The 20,587-nt window shown below is 44.0% G+C and overlaps 1 protein-coding gene across 4 annotated transcripts in view; it reads left to right on the top strand.

The window, feature by feature from the left end:
* The window catches only part of ERG (ETS transcription factor ERG), a 135,748-nt gene that overhangs the window by 24,312 nt on the left and 90,849 nt on the right, over positions 1-20,587 (top strand). For all 4 annotated transcript variants that reach the window (XM_069013138.1, XM_069013066.1, XM_069012987.1 and 1 more), the window contains exon 2: positions 12,777-12,864. In XM_069013138.1, coding sequence (XP_068869239.1) covers positions 12,826-12,864 — 39 coding nt within the window. In that variant the 5' untranslated portion in view covers positions 12,777-12,825. The remainder of the gene's footprint in view (positions 1-12,776; positions 12,865-20,587) is intronic.

Raw genomic sequence — 20,587 nt, 5'->3', positions numbered from 1 at the left:
ATTTATTCTAAACGCAGACTTTGCAGTCAGGTTTAGAACCACCATAAAATCTCAACATTATTATGTGTGTCTCATAATTTTTTAGCAGGAGAATTTGAGATGGGATCTGTTGCTTTGGAGAGAGAGAACAAAGGAAAAATGTTGATTATAAAAGTACTGGAAGAATCTTAAACAATTTGAGGTTGGGTCTGTTGTGACAAGGTATCCAGTATATGGCTGGACCAAAAGTAAAGGTGGATGGCCAGCTTGGGATGCAGTGTGTTAAATTCCTGTGGCAAAACGCCTGTGCAAACTCACAGCCCTCAAATGACATCCCAAACACACCACTTTCATTATTATGGTTTCCCCTGCCAAAGGAACAATTGGAATTATTCCTGCCTCTAAAATGTCCCTCTATTTCTACCAGTCCTGGGAATTAAAGATTTTCTGCAGCAGAATTCCCTGCTGGAAGAATTGCTGCTTCCTTCCAGGCATGAGCCCCTTCAGAAGCGGGTGAAGCACATGCGTGTGCCCGTGTAGTGGTTGGAGTTTGATCCTGCATGGCTGAAATCTGTGCAAGTTTTGCTCTTTGACAGCAATGGGATGGAGCCCTGTGCTCGTTGGGTGTTTTTGTGAGCCCTCGTGGAAGGCATGACAATAAATGGAGCAAGATCATAAACTCTGGCCCTGTTTCTGCAGCAGTGGATCAGCCCATCTGTAGGCCGTATGTCAATAAAACCAGCTAATTACAGAATAACTAAATATAAAAGGCCCCACTGCTTAAGAAAACCCTCCTGTATCCCATTCCCGAGCTTCCTATTACATCTATGGAGAGTCTGGATCATAAGTATTTGTTCCATTAAACCCTGATTTTGAATTCAAGCTAAGCCTGAAGGAAACTGCAGCCTTATCCTTGTGAAGTTCTACTCATTCTTGCTCAGAGAGGTTGTGGAAGCTGTGGATATTCCATTCATGGCAGTGCCCAAGGCCAGGCTGGACATTGGGGCTTGGAGCAGCCTGGCACAGTGGGAGGTGTCCTTGCCCATGGCAGGGGTGGCACTGGATGGGCTTTAAGGTCCCTTCCAACCCAAACCATTCTGGGATTCTGTGATGACTCCATGTCTTTAGACATTACAACTATCCCCACTTGTTTTGGCAGAACTGCTTCCAGAATGGTTGCATCTCTTATCTCCTGTCTGTGCTGGGGCCTTCCCAGGTTCTGCTGGAAAAGGGGGACTGGACCTGCCTTAACCCTGAAATTACTTTTCTCCTCCAGCTGGAATTAAAACACATAATAATTGTTAATATTTCTTTTTCTCTTATCCACATACAAAACTCTCTGTGCTGCTTTTGCTGCAGTTTTTTTTTTGCCTGCTGTGAATTCAGGTTTGGTGAACTAAATACATTCCTCTTCCTTCTGTTTTTAGTGTGTGAGGAGGAACACAGGCATTTCCCTTGCAATATATATAGAAATAATGAGGTTTTTTCCATGTGAAATTTGTTTCTTTGAATTTCTAAGTCAAGCTTCCATTTTTGCATGCAAACTTGCTTTGCAGGTTCAGTAATGTATTATAAATTTAATACTACTGCTTTGCACTCACTATTAGCAAATACATTTAAATCCTTAAAATATTATTTTTCTAAGCACTGAACTTTACAGTTTCACGGATGACAGGTCCATGTTTCATCCAGCAAAGTACTTTAAAATCCAGATGCTGAAAAAATCAGCCTAAAATTATGCATTCGGTCAGTATTAGCTATTTATAGACATTCTTCAGATGCATTTGAAATAAAAAATGAAAACAAAGCTGTGAAGGCCACAAATCAAAGCATTATTGGAGATGACTTATATCCTTCCAAGGTACTTTTTTTGCTAAGGATGTGGCATATTTCTGGTTTTGTAATGCATTAACATTTTTTATTGATAAAGTGAGATTCAAGTTGCAATGGAGGTGCCAGTCTTTCTGATCTGTATATTTGAACAGTTTTTGCAGTCCAGGTCAACACTTAATGGAAGTCACTTATTTCTTAAATACCTTGTGTTTATACAGCTGGTCTGGTTTTTGTTTTTTTTTTTTTTTTTTTTCTTTTGCTTTCCAACATCTGAACTGAAAGTGCCACAAGTAAAAAGAGAAATTAAAAAAAAAAAAAGGATTTTGTGCCAAAGACATGCAAAAGGAGTAAAAAAGCATTTAGTAACAGAAAGGAGGATTGGTCTGGAGAACTTCAAAGGGTGTTCAGTTTTTTTCTGTGGTCAGATGATCATTTCCACTGGAAGCTGGTGGTATTTACTAATATGCTGAAGAAGGATCACCACAAGTATTTACACTTTGTCTTAAGAATATTTTAACAAAAAAAAAAAAAAAAAAGATGTTGCCAGTCATGTTGTTTGTGTTAATGTTCCCTGTGAAGCCTCTTTGCCATCCTGAGAGTGGAGTTTCAAAACAACAGAAAAGCCCTGCAGGGGATTGTGAAGGACCTTCCACGCTTCTGTTTTGTTTATCCTTTTGCAGAGGACTCACCCATCCCTCCTGATATCCCACAAACCATCCCCATCCTTCTGCCAGTGCAGGGGACACCCAGACATGCCTGGAGAAGGGAAGCAGGTGCCACAAATGCCTTTGGAAACAAAGCTGTGCACCTCAGTCAGGTGTTGTTTCGCTTTCTGTGAGTGTCCTTAGCTGTGCCAGGCTTCTTTTTGGGAAAGTTTCCACATATTTTTTCACTTTTCACACTCCCTGGAGCACCTTAGGTCCAACTTAATTTAGTTTTTTTTAGGTAATGACTGGGGTGTGCAGGTAGAGGCTGGGAAACTACATCAGTTTATCATGGAATCATGGAAAGGTGTGGCTTGGAAGGAACCTTAAAGATCAGCTCCTTCCATGCCCTGCCACAGGCAAGGAGACTTTTTATAGACCAGGTTTCTCTGAGCCCCTGGCTTTGAACACTTCCAGAAATGGGCTTTCCTTGGGACAGATTCCAAGGTGTTCACTGGAGCTGCCTCGTGGGTGACTCCCCCAGGACAGGCAGCTCCCTCTGCTCTTTGCAGCCCCCTGGACCAACAAAAGGAACTCCATAAGCACAGGAAACAAAATCGATTCTATTTCTCATTAAAACTGTGTTTTCCCTCATTAGAATAAGAAGCATCCGCAGAAACCAGGGGGGAGAAAAAGGAGGATGACTTTCCAGGGCAGATTACAGAAACATTTGTTGCATCCTCAAAAGTGAGTGCTTGCATGCAACAGATTCAGTGCCAGTACATTCTGTTCCTGAACAACATATACATTTCTTGAATATGACAGCTGAAGAAATTTATTGAAAGCAGAGAAAATGCTTTCAATATATTTTTTTTCCTTGCTCACGTATTTCTAAGCTGTTGTTACACTTTAGATCTCCCTAAAATGATGATTGTCCAGTTTGTAGATATTGTTTTTCATTGTAACAATTCAGGACTTTTCTGGGTTTGACAGAAATGTCGGATAATCTGCAGTAAATAATATGCAGGTCTAATATACTCAGTGATTATTGAAAGTGCATGGTGTATGTAATGTCTGATTATGCAAATTTAATCAAGTAGTTATCCTTGAAAAGGCTGTGAGATGTTTACACAATTATTTATGACTCTTTATAATTACTACTGTTTGCTTGTTAAGTCTATGCCATCAATTTGTGCTCCATGCTGAAATGTGGTTGAAAATATGAATTGGTGTGCATGTGCTGCAAAAGTTGTCCTGATTCTGATCCATTTTCCACAGAATTATTAGAAACAGATCTTCTGTGAACAAAATTAAAACTAGAGGCAGAGGTGTCTGGCAGCTAGAGGGCAGCTAGAGGATCTAGTTCAATCTTCTGTACATCAGGTTCAGGTTCACAGAGGAGCCTTCCTGCTCAGGAAAATTCAGTAATCAGAAGTGAGTGCAGAATGCTTGCACTGTCCAATCCAGCAATCTTTCCTAAAAAAATGGCCCTAAGGTCCAAGAGGCACAAGCCAAGGAAGGTTGAAGGAGCTGATAACACCCACCATGGGATGGTGGTAAGAGACCCCACCTGCAGAGCTGCCCCAGCCCTGGGGCCCAGCACAGGGAGGACGTGGAGCTGCTGGAGAGAGGCCAGAGGAGGCTCCAGGATGAGCAGAGGGATGGAGCAGCTCTGCTGGGAGGAAAGGCTGCCAGAGCTGGGATTGTTCAGCCTGGAGAGGAGAAGCTTTGGGGTGAGCTCAGGGTGGCCTTGCAGGGCCTGAAGGAGCTGCAGGAAAGCTGGAGAGAGACAATTGCCAAGGGCTGGAGGGCCAGGAGCCAGGGAATGGCTTCCCAGTGCCAGAGGGCAGGGCTGGATGGGAGATTGGGCAGGAATTGTTCCCTGGCAGGGTGGGCAGGCCCTGGCACAGGGTGCCCAGAGCAGCTGGGGCTGCCCCTGGATCCCTGGCAGTGCCCAAGGCCAGGCTGGACATTGGGGCTTGGAGCAGCCTGGGACAGTGGAAGGTGTCCCTGCCCATGGCAGGGCATTGGAACCAGATGACCTTTAAGATCCCTTCCAACCCCAGCCATTCTATGATTCCATGATTCTATATATAATTTGTTATAATTGAATTGGATGTTGTTGTTTCACTTCCTAAAATACTTTCATTTGTTTTTATCTTTCCAACAAAGGTGTGAGTTTTCCTTAGCTTATGGCTTCAGCCTCGAGGTAATTTGTTATTAATTCTTTTTCAAACAGTTTGTGTATCTTTCCTCAGATGTAATTTTAAGTGCAGCACCAGTTAAAATGTTTGAAACACTCTTGGGCTTTAACCAGTGGAATGACTGTAAATGAGAAACTACTCTTTGTCACTATATATCTCTCCTGATGTCATCCTGCTTTTCCACAATGCGATATTTTTCTTTGGAAAGTTGTATTTCTGTGGAGAGCTAAGGTCCATAATTACAACCTGCAGTCAGGAATAACGTGGTGGTTACTCCATGGCTGGTGCACACCTTCAGCTAAGCTGGGACTTAATCTGAGTTTGAATAATTAAACACAGAAATCTGCCAGGGCAGCTCTAGCATGAGAAAGGCAGCAAATCTGACTTGGTTTCAGAACTTTGCTGGTGACCTCTGTGGTTTTGAACTTGGAGGGCACAAAGTCTTGAATTCCTGCCTTAGCTCTCCCCTTGGTATCCCATGTGTGTGTCCAAGTATCCTGCAACAGGATCACCATCAGGGAGTGATCATTATCAAACACCCCTGCCTGGTTTTAAGACACACAGTCAAAATCTTGAGCTCTGGAAAGTGGTTGGTGCAGTTAAATGTGTCAGACGTGACTCAAAAGTCTCCTTCCTTTCCGAAGATATTACTTCATTCATGTTAACCACATTTGTAAGTGGCCTGGGCTGAAGAGATAGTGTTTGGGGAATTCCAAACTCTTTTATATGCAGTTGGGAGTTTCAGGAATGGCTGCTCTGCATTCCACATTGATATATAATCCTCATTATGGCTTTGAATAAGAACATGGTAATTCGCCAGAAAAATAAATAAAACAAGTTATTGGTCAGAGGCGTACTATATAGGGAGTACTAATAAAACCAAATATTTTTGGCTGTAGTTTAAAGTTCCTACTGTAAATGAGCTAATTTAGGGCCGTATCCTCCCCTGAGATCATGGGCTGGAACATGAGATAAGCAGTAGCTGCACAGACACTTTTGGGTGGTAGCACAGAAATGTGCCTTCTCCATCAGCTCTGCATTCAGAGGGGAAGAGGGGGAATTTCTGTAGGAGAACTGACCCTTCCAAGAAAAATGTACTCAGAAGAAAATCCATGTTCAGTGTCGATGAACTGCAGAAGGGCCAGACACGGACACAGATGGCAGAGATGTTCTCAGATTGCTCCATCCTTTTTTGTCCCCACAGACTTTAGGGACATGGAGTACTGCTGTCAGTCCAGAGCCAGCTAAACTCTGGCCATCTGTGCTTCCCAAACAGGTGGTGACAGTGGCTTGTCCCTCAGTTACTGACTTGCTTGGGGTGATACTGCAGTTGTGGTGTGTCATGGTCAGCTTGAACCCACGGCTGCTTCAGCAGGAGCAGGTTTTACCTGCAGCCCCAAGCTGGGACTGCTTCCTCCTGCCTTGTCCTGAGGTCTCCAGGGACGCCAGGACTCGCTGCTTTCCAGCTGGTGCTGCTGGAAGGGAATCCCATCAGGAAGAGGATTTGCTGCCAGTTAGAGCAGTATTCTTCATCTGAGTGACAGAAACAGTGTTAACCTTGTGTGAGGGAGAGAACTTGCCAGCGTGGCCATGAAACCAAATCCTCAGTAGGCTTTTCAAGAGCAGGGCTGGGTGGGGAAGTTCTCCTTATTTCCAGAAAGAAATTCTAAAAAAAAAAAAAAAAAAAAAAAAAGAAAGGAGATTTAGCACCTCTCCTATGAGGACACACTGACACAGTTGGGGCTGTTCAGCCTGGAGAAAACCCCGGGGAGACCTTAGAGCCCCTTCCAGTGCTAAAGGAGCTCCAAGAGAGCTGCAGAGGGACTTTTCACAAGGGCATTGAGGGACAGGACAAGGGGGAATGGCTTCCCAGTGCCAGAGAACGGGGTTAGATTGGGTATCAGGAAGACATTGTTCCCTGGGAGGGTGGGCAGGCCCTGGCACAGGGTGCCCAGAGCAGCTGGGGCTGCCCCTGGATCCCTGGCAGTGCCCAAGGCCAGGCTGGACATTGGGGCTTGGAGCAGCCTGGGACAGTGGGAGGTGTCCCTGCCATGGCAGGGGGAGGAATGGGATGAGCTTTAGAGTCCCTTCCAACCCAAACCATTCTCTGAGTCCATGATTAACTTCTGGAGGTGTTTCTTGAAAGTGAAAAATCCGGCAAATTTTTTTGCTGCCAGCATTGAGAGCAGCCCCATTGGCCAACCGGCCCCACTCAGCTTCTATTTCTCCCACTGATTTTTTTTAAAGAAATAATGCCATATTATAAAAGAATCCTCCATCCAAACTATCAAGAGATGTAATTGGAAAATTATCAGTGAACTATACTTCTATTTAAATTGCTCCTAAAGAACTAAGCACATCAGACAGTGCATAACACTGCCAGTGGCTTCTGTCTTGCAAGGTCAGGGTGAGTACAAAAAGTTAGCACTGAGAATGGAAAGTTGAAGAAACCTCCTGGCTTGACACATCTTTTCCTGTTTTGGTTTTCTTGTCCTTTACTGTTGTTTTATTTATGGTGTTCACCTGCAGTCAAATCTTACCCTAACAGCAAATATTGTCTGCACATGAACAGCCTCAGCAGTAGCATTTCTGGATGAGATCTTTCCTCAAGGTTTTATTGTTCAGGCTGTTAAAACACATGTTACAGTGAAAGAAGGAAAAAAAAACCCAAAACCAACCCAAAATTGAAGTGGTTATACCCAACCACAAGTTAAACACAAAAGCTTTGAGCTCATGTCATGCAGCTCTTCTGTGTCATAGCTCCCTGCCAGTGGAAGAGTTGTGGTGTTTCACACTTACCTGCTTTACAAATAGGAATTATAAACATTTCTGTGGCCTTTCTTCACTGGTCACTGCTGGGTTTTGATGTTTGAGCCTTTTTCCCCCAGAAATCCATGTGTGGAGGGCATAAAGGGGCTGGGGCTGCCTCAGCCCCTCCTGGGGCTCCCCTCAGCTTCTTGGCAAACCCCAGGTGTCAGCAGGAGCTGCAGCACCTTCTTCTAAACCTAGAAATAATAGAGAAGGGAAGGCATAAACTTATAGTACCATGCTGGGCAGGAAAGTTATTTTGTTTTCTTGGCAGTTCCCAAATTGCAGGCTTTTAAGGATCTTCTGCTCCTGAGTTTTGCCCACATCAACTATGGCAGGGTGGGTGAATTTCTGGGCTGGTTCAAACAGTTTATTTCAGTGGATGAGGATTTCACCTTTTATCTTCATAGTCCTGTTAAAGGATTTAATTTAAATGAATTAATAACAGTGTAATAATTTCAATACAGCCCTATGGTGTGAGTAAAGCAGCAGCACAGGGGAATAACTGCACTATGGTTTTCTCTTAGGGGATCCTTGGACCTGTAGGCTGCTTCTAAAGTGCAGCAAGCCTAAATTTGGCTTAAATTCACTATACAAGGGCTCTCACCATAACTGGAATTATTTTAGGTGTCCAGAAAGGCTGAAAATCACATGTGGCATATTTATCTACAAAAAAAGTGTAGCTCTAACCTGCAGCAACAGGAGTTTATGCTGTTCTTGCACACCACTGAGAGCAGGTTTATAGTGCTCTGCCTTTTGAATAGCCCAGCCTTTCTCTGTGGTACACACCGTCTGACCAGTGCTGGTGAGACCCAGGCACACAGAAAGAGATTTCCTGAGCAAACAATCCAGCAAGGGACATCTCAAAAGTTTTCCAACAGCTGAAAAACATCAGTTCTTTTAAAATATGTGACCAGTCCCATTGCATGACAGTGTGAGGGGGTCTGGAAGTCCTGCTGGCACTGACTTGGGATGTTCTGCATAGCTGCTCAGGGATTCACCTCCTGTGAGTAATGGTAACTATCCCAAGTCATGCTGGTAGAAATTTGGTGTGATGCCACTGTGGTTATTCATCACACCAGAGTGTGCACCCTTGTGTGTGTGTGCCAGTCCCGGTGCTGGGTGCCTGTCACAGGAAAGGGGGGCTTTCCTCAAGCCCTGTGTGATTGATTATTCTGTCAGTGCCATTCAGAGCTATTTTCTGTCTGACAGTCACATCTCAGGCAGCAGAGACACAAGATTCCTTGGAGAGAGCTCCTGTCCTGCAGGCAGAGCTGTCTCTCCCGGGCAGCCTGTGCTTGGCTCACCATTTAATATTGTCCTTGCTTTCAGTGCACCAGGAATCAGGCCCAAATGAGATCCTGGCATTTCATTTGCTGTTGATTAAAAAGCCCTTCATTATCCAGGATTGGCTACAACTGTGGCTGTATTCTGAATATTTTTCCCTGTGCAAATAAGTACTTTTAGCCTGGAGAAAAGGAGGCTCAGGGGAGCTTCTACAATTCTGACAGGAGGGTGCAGCCAGAGTGGGGTCAGGCTCTGTTCCCAGGGGACAAGGGGCAGGACAAGAAGAAACAGCCTCAAGCTGCTCCAGGAGAGGGTCAGGTTGGACATCAGGAAGGAATTTCTTCATGAAAGGGTTGTCAGGCATTGGAAGGGGCTGCCCAGGGAGGTTTGGAGTGCCCATCCCTGGAGGTGTCCCAGGAAGGGCTGGAGGTGGCACTCAGTGCTCTGGGCTGGGGACAAGGTGGGCATCGGGCACAGCTGGGCCTCCATGGGCTGGGAGGGCTTTTCCAACCTCAGGGATTCTGTGATTTGGGCCATGTTCATTCCTGGCAAAGAGCAGCCCAGGCCGTGTTTCTGTTTGCTGCAGCCCTGCTCTGCTCCACGTGGGCATCGCGTTGCCGGAGCTTGGCCTGGAGCCCTTTTCTCTCAGCCTTGCTCACTGCCCGGTCATGCTTTATTGCAGCACTTTGGTGCAGGGTTTAGAACACATCAGGAAGAACTGCTGGGGTTTTTAGGTGAGCACAGCATGCCAAGTTACTGAAGATGCACCTAAATTCCTGTCTGTGAGTTGAGAAAATGCACAAGAGAAGTTTATATATAGCCCCCGTATAAAGGGGACGTTCAGCCTCTCAGTAATTTGGCAATATATGTGTCCATTAAAAAGTTTGATCCTCTTGATACATCTACAGGAAAGAAAAAACAGTGCAATAACATCTGGTGAGCTCTAGATCTGTACATGATTCCCCAACCCTTTGATGTATTTACACAACTGCCCAAACACATGCACAGAAAGACCGCAGGCTCCAGAGTTTATCTATCTCCTCCTGTGAGGGGTACCGCTGGCACACCCAGCTCTGGCTGGTTTGTACAATAACTTGTTTCAATCTTGATATTTTAATCTGTCCCGAGCATCAGAGAGGAATTTACATCTCCTGTCTCAAGTACTGCTACTTCCTACTAGTGCCACTGTTCTCGTGGGACACTTGGGATGCATGGATGGAAACCAGTCCCAAAAACCTGTACTGCTAAAGCTGGATTAATCAATGCTAGTCTGGACTCAGGATGCCAGGAAGTGTAAGAAAACCTGCTCTGTGGCTACAGATACGTCCTTCTGTAGAATCGTGGAACCACAGAATGGTGTGGGTTGGAAGGGATCATCTCCTTCCACCCCCTGCCATGTGCAGGGAGGGACACCTTCCACTATCCCAGGCTGCTCAGGGCCTTGTCCAGGATATCCTTCCAGGATAACCCTAAATCAGGAAGGCACTTAAGCAAGTGTTTAACTTTCAGTTTGCATTGTAATTCCCTTGTTTCAGTTTCCTGAAAAGAGTCTCCCTAAATCAGGCTTTAGTGTCAGTTTTGGCTCTTGCCTTAAAATCCTGCTAATTTAGGGGATGCGGGGCAAGCCCTAGAGCCACGAGCAGACCCTGTAACAGACCATCAAGCACAAACATGACCAGCATGAAATTGGGGTGGGGGTGGAGGAGGGTCTGGCAATAGATACCATCTGCTTCAGCAAGTTAGTACCAGATGTCTGGAAGCTTCCAATTCCAACCCGTAAAGGTGGAGCTGAAATAACTGAAATTGTATTTCTGTTCGGAACAAGCAAGGAAAACTGTCACAGCTATTTTTTTAGCCATGATTTCCAGAGATGAAAAGATAAAAATCTTGTATTTTGCAGACAAGGACTTGTCCCCCTTTAGAGTAGCAAGAATTGAATATCCAGGTGAGAAAGAAGAATACACTGCCAAAGGCTGAGTTTAAAGCAGAATTCCCCTCTTTTAAGTTCACAACAGTACAGGACAAAAGTCAAATGTCCAGAATGCACTTTTCCAACTCATATTAGACAACATTTGCTTGTCTTTGATTCCCATTCCTTGTGGTGCAGAGCTGGCAACTGGTTTGCAAATGTTCTCTGTCATCTTCTCTTGCATAAAGGATCCATCTTTTTGGGGAAAATATATGAAATGAGTGGCCTGGAATAGCTCAAATGACTTCTCTTTAACCCCGAGAGCTTCAAGATTGAGCTCGGAGAGAAAGATCTGTTTGGGTGACACTGGGCATTTTTGGGATGGAGTTCCCACCTCTGAGCTCAACACGTATTTTCTAAGTCTGGGTGCTGTTGGAAATTGAGCAAAGGCTTTAGAGAGACCAAAATAAATCTGGACATGGCACAAATCCCCTTTCCTGGGTGGGCTTCTTTAACTGGGGGCGAGGTGCAGTTGTGGCAGCACAGTGCTGGGAGTATGAAAACACTGACAACATGATCTAACACTGGGTTCAAAAAATTTTTCTGCCCAGTTTATGTGAAACTTAGCAGTTTCCAGAGCCTGTGTGTGATGTTTCAAAAGCTTAAAATATGAATCCCATAAATCCAGTGAGGATGTGGCAGGCATGGATTTACTGGGGAAGGGAGGGAGGGAACTAAAAGGACGTCAGTGCTGTTGGTGTTTCTGTCTGACTTCAATCTGAGCAATGTTGCTGGTGAAATTTTGCTTTTACTGAAAAAGCATCTCTTGCTTTTGAAGTTCTGTGGAAAGAAAAAGCCTCATTTAAAACCATGATGTCATTATCCCATTTGATCATCCAAGGATAGCTGGGAAAAGTGGACAAAATGGGAATTGGGCTTGTTAAGGGATTTCTTTAATAGGTCATCAAATCAATACTTTGTTTCCATGGATTTGAAGGGGGAGAACTTGGCTGTTTTAAGTAGTAAGGGGGAATTGTGTTAAGATCTGAGTGGTGATATCTTTAATTGCACCTTTCAGTGCAATTTGTGCAAATTAAACTTGCATAGATCATAGATGGTCCCCTCACATCGCTGTCTCTGGGGCAAGCTGCAGCTCAGTGTCAGTCTGGCAGTATTTCACCTAAACCAATAGGTAAAAATGCAATTTGATTTCCAAGTTAGTGTCAATATGAGAGTAGAAAATGAAAGAAAAAAAGCTGATGCTGAGGAAAATTGCTGTTTCCCTGATAGGGCCTTGCTGCTTTAAAAGTTGACTTCGAGGTCATGGGCAGAAGGAAAACTCGTGTGAAAAATGGGAATTTCCAGGCTTTTAGGGAAAGTGGTGAAAAAGATGATTACTTTAAATGATGTTCATGTTCCTACATTTTCCCACATTTTCTAATTTCCTGATTTATTTATCCCAATTCATTAACAGTTATTTGGTGTTCAAGTTACTGAGTAATACTCTACATTATTTACATTAAATGCTGTTGTTATTTTAAAGTGCTTTAATGGTTTTCCACCCCCTACACATGCAGACAAATGCACCCCACCTGCCCCAGCCCCTCTGCACTCGATTACTGGACATGGATAAGGGATTCCAGAACATCCCTGCTCTGAAGTGTTGTTAATTGAGGGTCTGGACCAGATTTGCAGCTCTTGTAAATGGGCACAGCTTCAGTGAAATGGTCCTTTTTTATATCAGCTGCAGATCTGTCCCAGTCCTGCTGTGTGTTTCTAAATTGGGAAGAATAGCTTGTGGAAATCTCTGATATCTCGGGTGAATAATGGGGCTGGGCAGGGCAGAGCATGTCCCAAGTTCTTATTTTGGGAAAACTGTACTTTGCAAATAAAGACCATTTTTTCCATGAGAATTTCAGGGCTGAGTGTTTTCTCCTGCATGAAATAAATCCTCAACACTATGGGGACAGAAATGTCTTAGAGCTTCAGCTGTGCTGAGTCTCAAGGAGGTCTGGGGAAGGAAAGATGCTTATCAGTCCATAAAAAGAGATTTCTGTTGAAAATAAACATTTAAAGTATAATGATATGACTTTTGTTTCTCTGGTTATGCAGCTGCCTTGGGATCTGAGCTCCTGGTAAACACGTTGGCCTGGTAAAGGACATGATTCAGACTGTCCCAGATCCAGCAGCTCACATCAAGGTTAGTTTCCTGTTTATTGTGAGTCCTCAGATGTTTGGAGAGCCATAAAATTAAAGAATATGTACACATACAGCTTTTCTTGCATGTTTATAAACTGTGCTATTGCCCCATGTGGGCTTTTTTATTCCTCAATATTTACATGGTATTGTCTGAGTCAGCCCTGCAGTCCTTGTTGCTGACACCTGTGTGATCTGCTCTGAAGTACATGGCTATTTTAAAGATAACTTTTTCTAAAATTAACCCACCTTGATCATCCTTTAATATTTGGTGTGTTTGATAAAATACGCCTCCTTGAAAAATACTGGATTTTTATGTCCCTGATTCTGCTCCATGACATCCAGTGGCAAACATTAAATTCAGCTGAAGAAGGAAAATGAGCATAATGCAAATATTCAAAGCCAAACAAACATCCCTTCCATAGATTCAGTGCAATGTTTAAAATGCTTTAAAACCAGCATTGGTTTGCTACGTTTCAGAAGGAAATGTTTGTTTTTACTCTATTATGACTATTATTATTATTTATTGCTATTATTACTGTGGTTTTCTTACCCTTTTTTATGGAAGACTTGGAACCTGTGAGACCTGGCCGGTGTAGCTGTTGCAGGGAATGAGTAATTTTGGAGTACTGCACACAAATTTAATCAGGAACTGGAGTGATGGGACAAATAGTAATGGATTCAGACTGAAAGAGAGGAAATTTAGGCTGGATATTAGGAAGGAATTGTTCCTTGGGAACAGGGCACAGGGTGCCCAGAGCAGCTGGGGCTGCCCCTGGATCCCTGGCAGTGCCCAAAGCCAGGCTGGACATTGAGGCTTGGAGCAGCCTGGGACAGTGGGAGGTGTCCCTGCCCATGGCAGGGGTGGAACTGGATGACTTTTAAGGGCTCTTTCATTCTTTCTGACTGCCTTTCTGTCTGTTTTTCTTTGAAGTTACATTTTCTGCAACACCTTTCATGGAGTTTCTCCTCAGCTGGCTGCCTTCTACCACTCAGCAGCTCTCTCTACAAAAAGCTCCACTTTACAACTTATTTTTAACTGAAGCATAGAATAAAAATGAAATATTATTTTAAACAACTCCCTTTTTCTGTAAAATGCAGTGAATGAAAGAATCTTTCTCTATCCCTCTGTGTTGTTTTTGGGTCATGTTTAGTTACTAGGATGAGTTGTAGTAGTGGGAGAGCTCATTCTTTCCCCCTCTCCAGGTTTTCCAAACCCAGCACTTCCACAGCCTTCTGGTCCTCAGTTGTTTTTATGGAAAGAGCAGAAAAACAAGCCCTCACTCCCTCCCAAAAAGGAGTTTCCCCACAACTTGGTTACAACCAGTAAGACTTCAAAACATTGAAGGGGATTTAGTACCTCTTCATGCTGTCTAAATGCCCACAGCAGCAGAAATAACATAAAGAATAACTCAGTTTCATGCTTTCTGCCAAAACTGGTGCCCGAGGAAGGTTTTTGTAACCACAGGAGTTAGTGGGAGAGGGCAAGGCTGGGTATGAAAGTATCTTATTACAGCAAGAGAGCTGCATAAAAATCTCTGTAATGGTGTGTTCGAGGGAATTGTAGGAGCCTGTTCTCAGCAGAACATCACCCCAAAGTTGCTGTTTTATTGAAAAAGGGTGTGAGGAAGGCAATTACTTTAATGCTGTGTTTGGGGTAGGAAAGCTGGCCAACTCCACTTCAAATCCTTCTGATTTCTGTTTATGTCATTAGGGCCTGCTGTGGTCTAAACACGTTCTCTGGAAAGCTGCCATGGATGCTCGGGTCATTTAGGCTTTAAAAGTGGACATAGCTACATTCTTAAAAATAAGCCAGGATAAAGTGGAGGGAATGTGGGAGAGTCTTTCTGGTGTGGTGGTCTTTTCTGTCTGTACTGAGCACAGCTCTGGTGCCCCCAGCATGAGAAGGACATGGAAATGTTGGGGCAAGTCCAGAGGAGGCCACGAAGTTGATAAGGGGAGCAGCTTCCCTATGGAGAAAGGATGGGAGAGTTGGGATTGTTCAGCCTGGAGAAGAGAAGGTTGTGTGGAGACCTCACAGCAGCCTGCCAGAATCTGAAGGGGGTGCAGGGAAGACAGAGAGGGACAATTCATCAGGAACTGGGGTGACAGGACAAGGGGGAACGGCTTCAAATTGGAACAGAGGAAATTTGGGTTAAGATATTGGGAAGAAATTCCTCCCTGTGGATGGTGAGGCCCTGGCACAGGGTGCCCAGAGCAGCTGGGGCTGCCCCTGGATCCCTGGCAGTGCCCAAGGCCAGGTTGGACATTGGGGCTTGGAGCAGCCTGGCACAGTGGAAGGTGTCCCTGCCCATGGCAGGGGGTGGGACTGGATGAGCTTTAAGGTCTTTTCCAACCTAAACCATTCCATGATTTTATGATTCTACGATCTCTCATTGCTGTTATCAGCAGAAGAGGCAAACTGGGTTCATTACAATCATCCTTGATCAGGTTTTGTTTAATTAACTGTATTCTGTTTCTTTATATCCTGCAATAAGCAGACACAGCCCCATCCATGCACATTTAGAGCTGGAACTTTGAAAATTCACTTTCTGGGAAGTGTCTGGATTATTAAGATTTGACAGATTTCAAGATTTAAGTTTTCTGCCTGAACATGGGTGGAAAAGTAATGCAAAAGATGCATGAATATGGCAAGATGAATACTCAGAGATGTCTTTTTTTTTTCAGAAAGGGGGATTTCATGTGCATCGTGTGAGTTTTGTGTGTGCTATTTTGAAATCAGCCTTTTCTGCTACCAGGAGGAAGAAAATGTAACAAATCTCAATGTTCTCGTGCTCCATTCCTGAATGGGAAATGATAAGAGCTGGATTCTTACCCAGAATCACCCATTCTGCACCCAGGCAGATCCTGTCCAATTTTGGGAATGTTTGGAAAGCCTCAAAGTGTGTGTCCTCGTTGTGTTTGGGCAGCTTCATTCCAGAGATGCTAAAGATTAAACTTTACATTTTTCAGCTTGAATGAAGCATCTGACATTGGTCTGGTGACCCTGTGGCTCCCTAATGTGTAATTTCACCTGAGTCACCACCTTGTGTTTTGTCCAAACGCAAAGGAAACAAACATTTGATGTGGACAAGAAAAACTATGGATGTTTTTGGATTTTCAGTTCCAGTTCAGCAAAATATGGGGAATTCTGACCCTGATCTTTGAGCAGTTTCACACATTTAGGGCCTGTAAGGGGACTGGGAGAAATAAGACTCCTCACATCAATAAAATTGTGGCTTTTTATGGGCAAGACTGTCATTTACACACACTTTATTGTGATATTTTTGTTGTTCTCTTACCATTAAACTCCAGTTCTTACAACCATAGTCACAGAAAAACTCTGAAATGCTGCCTGAGATTTGCATGTTTTGTTTTTAGGGATTTATGCTTTGTAAATACTGACCTTTAAATAAACCTTTTATTTTTTTAAGGGTTAAATTCTGGTTTCAGGAAAGGTCAAATGTTTGTTTGACTTTAGTTAGCTGTGCCATCACTGTGAGGGGATTTTGTGGAACCAATACTCAGAAAAAACAAGTTAGTGCTGTTTCTTTGGGCCTCACTGGGAGAGGAGAATGCAGGGCATGGTTTGGAGATAAAAAAAAATACTGTATTTATCAGGAATGGTGTTTATCCTGGGATAATGGTGTGATTTGCATTGAATCAAGGCTGGTGGAAGATTTTGTCTGTTCACATTTAGTTGATTTTTCTGTTCGTTGGTGATGATTTTGAGATGTGGGCTGTGGGCTGGCTGAAAAGATGGGTTAATGGCACACCCTGGTTTTTCATTGCAGCAGGTGAAGAATGGGAACAATTTACACCCCAGACAGCTTAATCAAAGAGGACATTCTTGACAAAAACATTCTCAAAGGGCATCAGACGTTTCAAGCCAAGCTCACCTGGTCTGTACAACCTCATTTGTTCTGTGGATGTAACTGAGGTTGTTGCCTCCGAATCTGTCACATTTGGGTTATCAAATCTGGAAGCTGTTCCTGATACTACAATGAATGAAATCGTGGTTTCTCAGAAGAAATAAAAGAATTACTCCATAGCTGTTTCTTCTGAGTTTAGCACTGCTCTGCCTGAGTTGTGGTGGCACATCCACATTTCTGTGCACAGCATCCCATATTGTCACTGGAAGTATCACAAAACCTTTTGTTGGCCAAAGAATGTGTTAGATTTCAAACTGTGGCAGTGTAGAGATGCTGCTGGATGTACCTAATTGCTGTGTTATGGTTAAATCTGATTTTTTTTTTTTGAGCTGGTATTATTTGTTAAGGAGCATATTCTGGGTCTGATATAATCTGTTATTTTTCCTGGAATTGTTGAGTCTCTAAATAAGATCCAAGACTTTGTTATGCTGGGAGTTTTGTATGCACTATACAGTCTCTGCCTGAACAGTCAGGGGGACAAGAAGGGAAGGACAACACAACAGAATTATTATTATCCTCCAGGATAAGGAGGATAAAGCCAGGCTTTTACCCCCACCTCTTTTCGGGGTCTTTCCTAAGCCAGAAGCCTGGTCCTTGTGGATTCTTTGCATGGCTAAAGCACTTCTTTCATTGCTTATAAAGCAATATTTGGGCAGCTCAGCTGGGAGTGAGAGCATGGAAATTTGAGCCAAGGATACAAAGAGCTTTGCCCAAAGCCCCATGTGAAGTAAACTGAGACCCATTGCAGCCTGGCTGAGGAGGTGATCCATATGGATCATGGAGTACTGCTCAATCACAGGGTGCCACCAGGTGATAACACACTCCCATCCCTTCTGGAAAATATGGAATAACTGCTCCTGAAAGCAGCTGACTAATGAGCCAACCCTCCTCCAGGCAGGAATCGGTGATGACCCCGTGGGCAAAAGTCCTGAAGTGGCCTCTCACTGGGAGAAGGTGCCTTTAGCCCCAGAGCACGGAGGTGAGCAAGCTCCTGGATGTTACCTGGGCTGCAAACTGGTGCCTGGCAGCTGCTCAGGGATAACTCCAGCCTGCTCCATGACAGATGTGAAAAGGTTTTAGTATCAGCAGCCCCTGAAGCTGAACAGTTGTAACTCCATCCCTTCTTATTACCCCTCACTGTGGACTTCATTCATTATTCTGGAGAAACTTCAAAAGCTCTTCCCCTGCTTTAGTAGTGACAGGGTAAAACCACTGTCTGAGTGTCACTGTGCTCCTTGTTTGAATGATCACCACAGCTTACTCTGTGTCCTCAAGAAAATAAAGTTTATAAACAGAGTTTACCATGGGTGTGGGTGGCACTCCTCCCCTCTCGTGCTCATTCAGAGCTCCCACACTGCCAGGCTTCAGATTTGCTGTGCTATTTCCCTCCTGTGTCAGCACACATCAGATACCTGTAATAATGCCAGAATCACTACTGGATTTGAACTCTAGAATCCCCTCCTAGGCAGAAATTGTGATTCACTTCTCAGCAGCTTAAAATTCTGGATGGTAACCAAATGATTGCCACAGAGTTCCAGTGAGTGAATTCTTCCTTCTTTTTATTTTCTTTTCTTTTCTCTTGAACTCTACCTCTTCTGTCTGCCTGAGCAAATACCTCCTTGCTAAAGGAAAAGAGAGATAATGGCTTCTGTGTGCTGTAATTGATGAACTTTCAGCAATTGGGAGCAAATCCAAGATTGCTGCCAACAACCAGATGGAAAACAGTGTTAATGACATGTTCAAAGAAGAGTATGTTATTTTGATAGGGGATGGTCTAGAGACTTTAATCTCTATTGTTATAGGGACTAATGGCATGGATAATTCCTTAAGTGGGGCCATTTTTAAACAAAAATTATCTTCTTCATAAGCAGGAAAGAGCAAACTAAAGAGCACCAAATGCATTTTTAGAGCTCTGGCTGATAAATGTGCTTTACACGAACCCTTTGTTACATGGAGTCAGATGTGTTTAAATCTCATTTCTGCAGTCTGCCAGACGGTTGAAAGTCTCGACATTTCCACTGGTGATGGGTAGAAATCATAAAATGGATGGCCATGGAAACCAGAGCCAGGGTGGGAAGCTGAGGGTGGGGAGAAGCTACGAGAAGAAGTTGGGAAAGACGGACAAGACAAACTGGAACAGGAACAAAACCGGTTATACTTTGGGGACACTAAGAAAGAAGATTGCTCCTGTTCCTACTGCTCTTCTCTGGAGCCTGGAGTGGGACTGAGGGCTCTCAAATCTCGGCCTGTAAAGGTCTCTCAAGCCCAGTGCCACAGTATTTGTCCCCTTTTCCTTAGGTCTTGGCCACCCTGGCATGTGGGGCCAGCAAATCCATAAGCCCAAGTGTCTAGTGCTGTTGTGTGCCTTCAAGGTCATCGCTTCTGTGTGTGGCTTCATTGAGATGACTGAAGAGAAGGGGTGCAGGAAGCTCTGGCTCTGCAGCAGACTTGGGACTCTCTAAAGGACTGTGTCCTTCTTCCTTGGAAACTGGTTACAGAAACCGCCTGTCTTGGACTATCCTCGCACAGATCTGCAGAGCAAACGCTGAAGATGTGTGGAGATTGTCTCCCAGCAAGTCAGAGTTCGCTGTTAATTGTACACTGGATTTGTATTTTGTCTTGATCTGGCCACAAATATCCCAGGAAATGGGTCATCTTTCAACTTTCTTGAGAGATGATTCCCCATGATTCACAATCGTGAAGCGTTTCCTTGTATTCAGCCACCCTGCTCCCCTCTTTGGCAAACCTTTGTATATCAGCTCTGTACGGATTCCTTAATTTCACACTAACTTTGCTCCTCCTTCCTTACCTTCTTAAAGAGGGAGATTCATATGGAGAGCTGAGGGGAGGTTACCAAGCACCCACAGCCTGTGCACATTAGTTCTGCTCAGAGTCCAGTTTGGGTGGTGGGGGGTCAGGCAGCTTTGCCCCTCACCTCTGCATCCAGCCCTGCTTTCGGCTGTCCTGGTTGTTTGGTCACAAATGTGGTCACAAATGACCACTTTGTTACTCTCCTGGTAACACCTAGCAGGCATTTCCCAGGGACTATTGCTCCAGCAGCCCAGACAGGGATGGATGATCCTCTTGGACTTGGTGATGTGCTTCATCTGTTCAAAAATGAATCTCCCCTCTCTCTCACTCTCCCTCCTCCTCCTCTCTCTCGTCCCTCCCCTCCCTTTTTAGAAAATCTCATCTTTCAGGTTATTCTAAACCCCGTCCTCTTTAAATCTGAAATTTTACTTTATTTCCTACTCGTGTTCTTATCTCCTCAAGACCCTTTTGGATCATTTCACCCATCCTGCTGGTGTCCTAAAGTTGACTTTGGGGTGCAGTATCTTTGGTTGATGTGTTGTTTTATCCCCTTCTTTAGATTGTTAATACAGACATTACCTCATAAACAGTTACAGCCATTTGATTAGATACCTTTCACCAACTTGCTGTTTTATCATTTGCCATAAGTCTTTTCCCTGTTGTTCTGTAGGACTTTTTCAGACTCCCAGTGTTCTTTCCCAAGACAATTCAAATTCTTCTTGTGGAAAATCTTCTTTGGCTCAAGTCAGCAGCCTGTATTTGGGTATTTGCGTGCGTGTTTAATTAGAAAGAGAAACTGATTCTGTGCAGCATGTGTATTCCTGGTGCAATTTTGTTTATTAATCAAAAAAGTGTATCTTGTCCTTACCTAGAAGAGCAGAAAGGGTGCCTGCTGTGCCCCTAAAATCCCGTGTCTGTTTGGCCAGTGAGTTCTGTTCCCAGGAGGCTCTATAGTGCTTTCTTCACTACCAGGTCCTGCTCAGA

Source organism: Aphelocoma coerulescens, chromosome 1 (assembly GCF_041296385.1).
Source record: "Aphelocoma coerulescens isolate FSJ_1873_10779 chromosome 1, UR_Acoe_1.0, whole genome shotgun sequence".
Taxonomy (NCBI): domain Eukaryota; kingdom Metazoa; phylum Chordata; class Aves; order Passeriformes; family Corvidae; genus Aphelocoma; species Aphelocoma coerulescens.
Note: the sequence above shows the minus strand (reverse complement) of the source record. Positions and strands in the feature narration are given on the sequence as shown.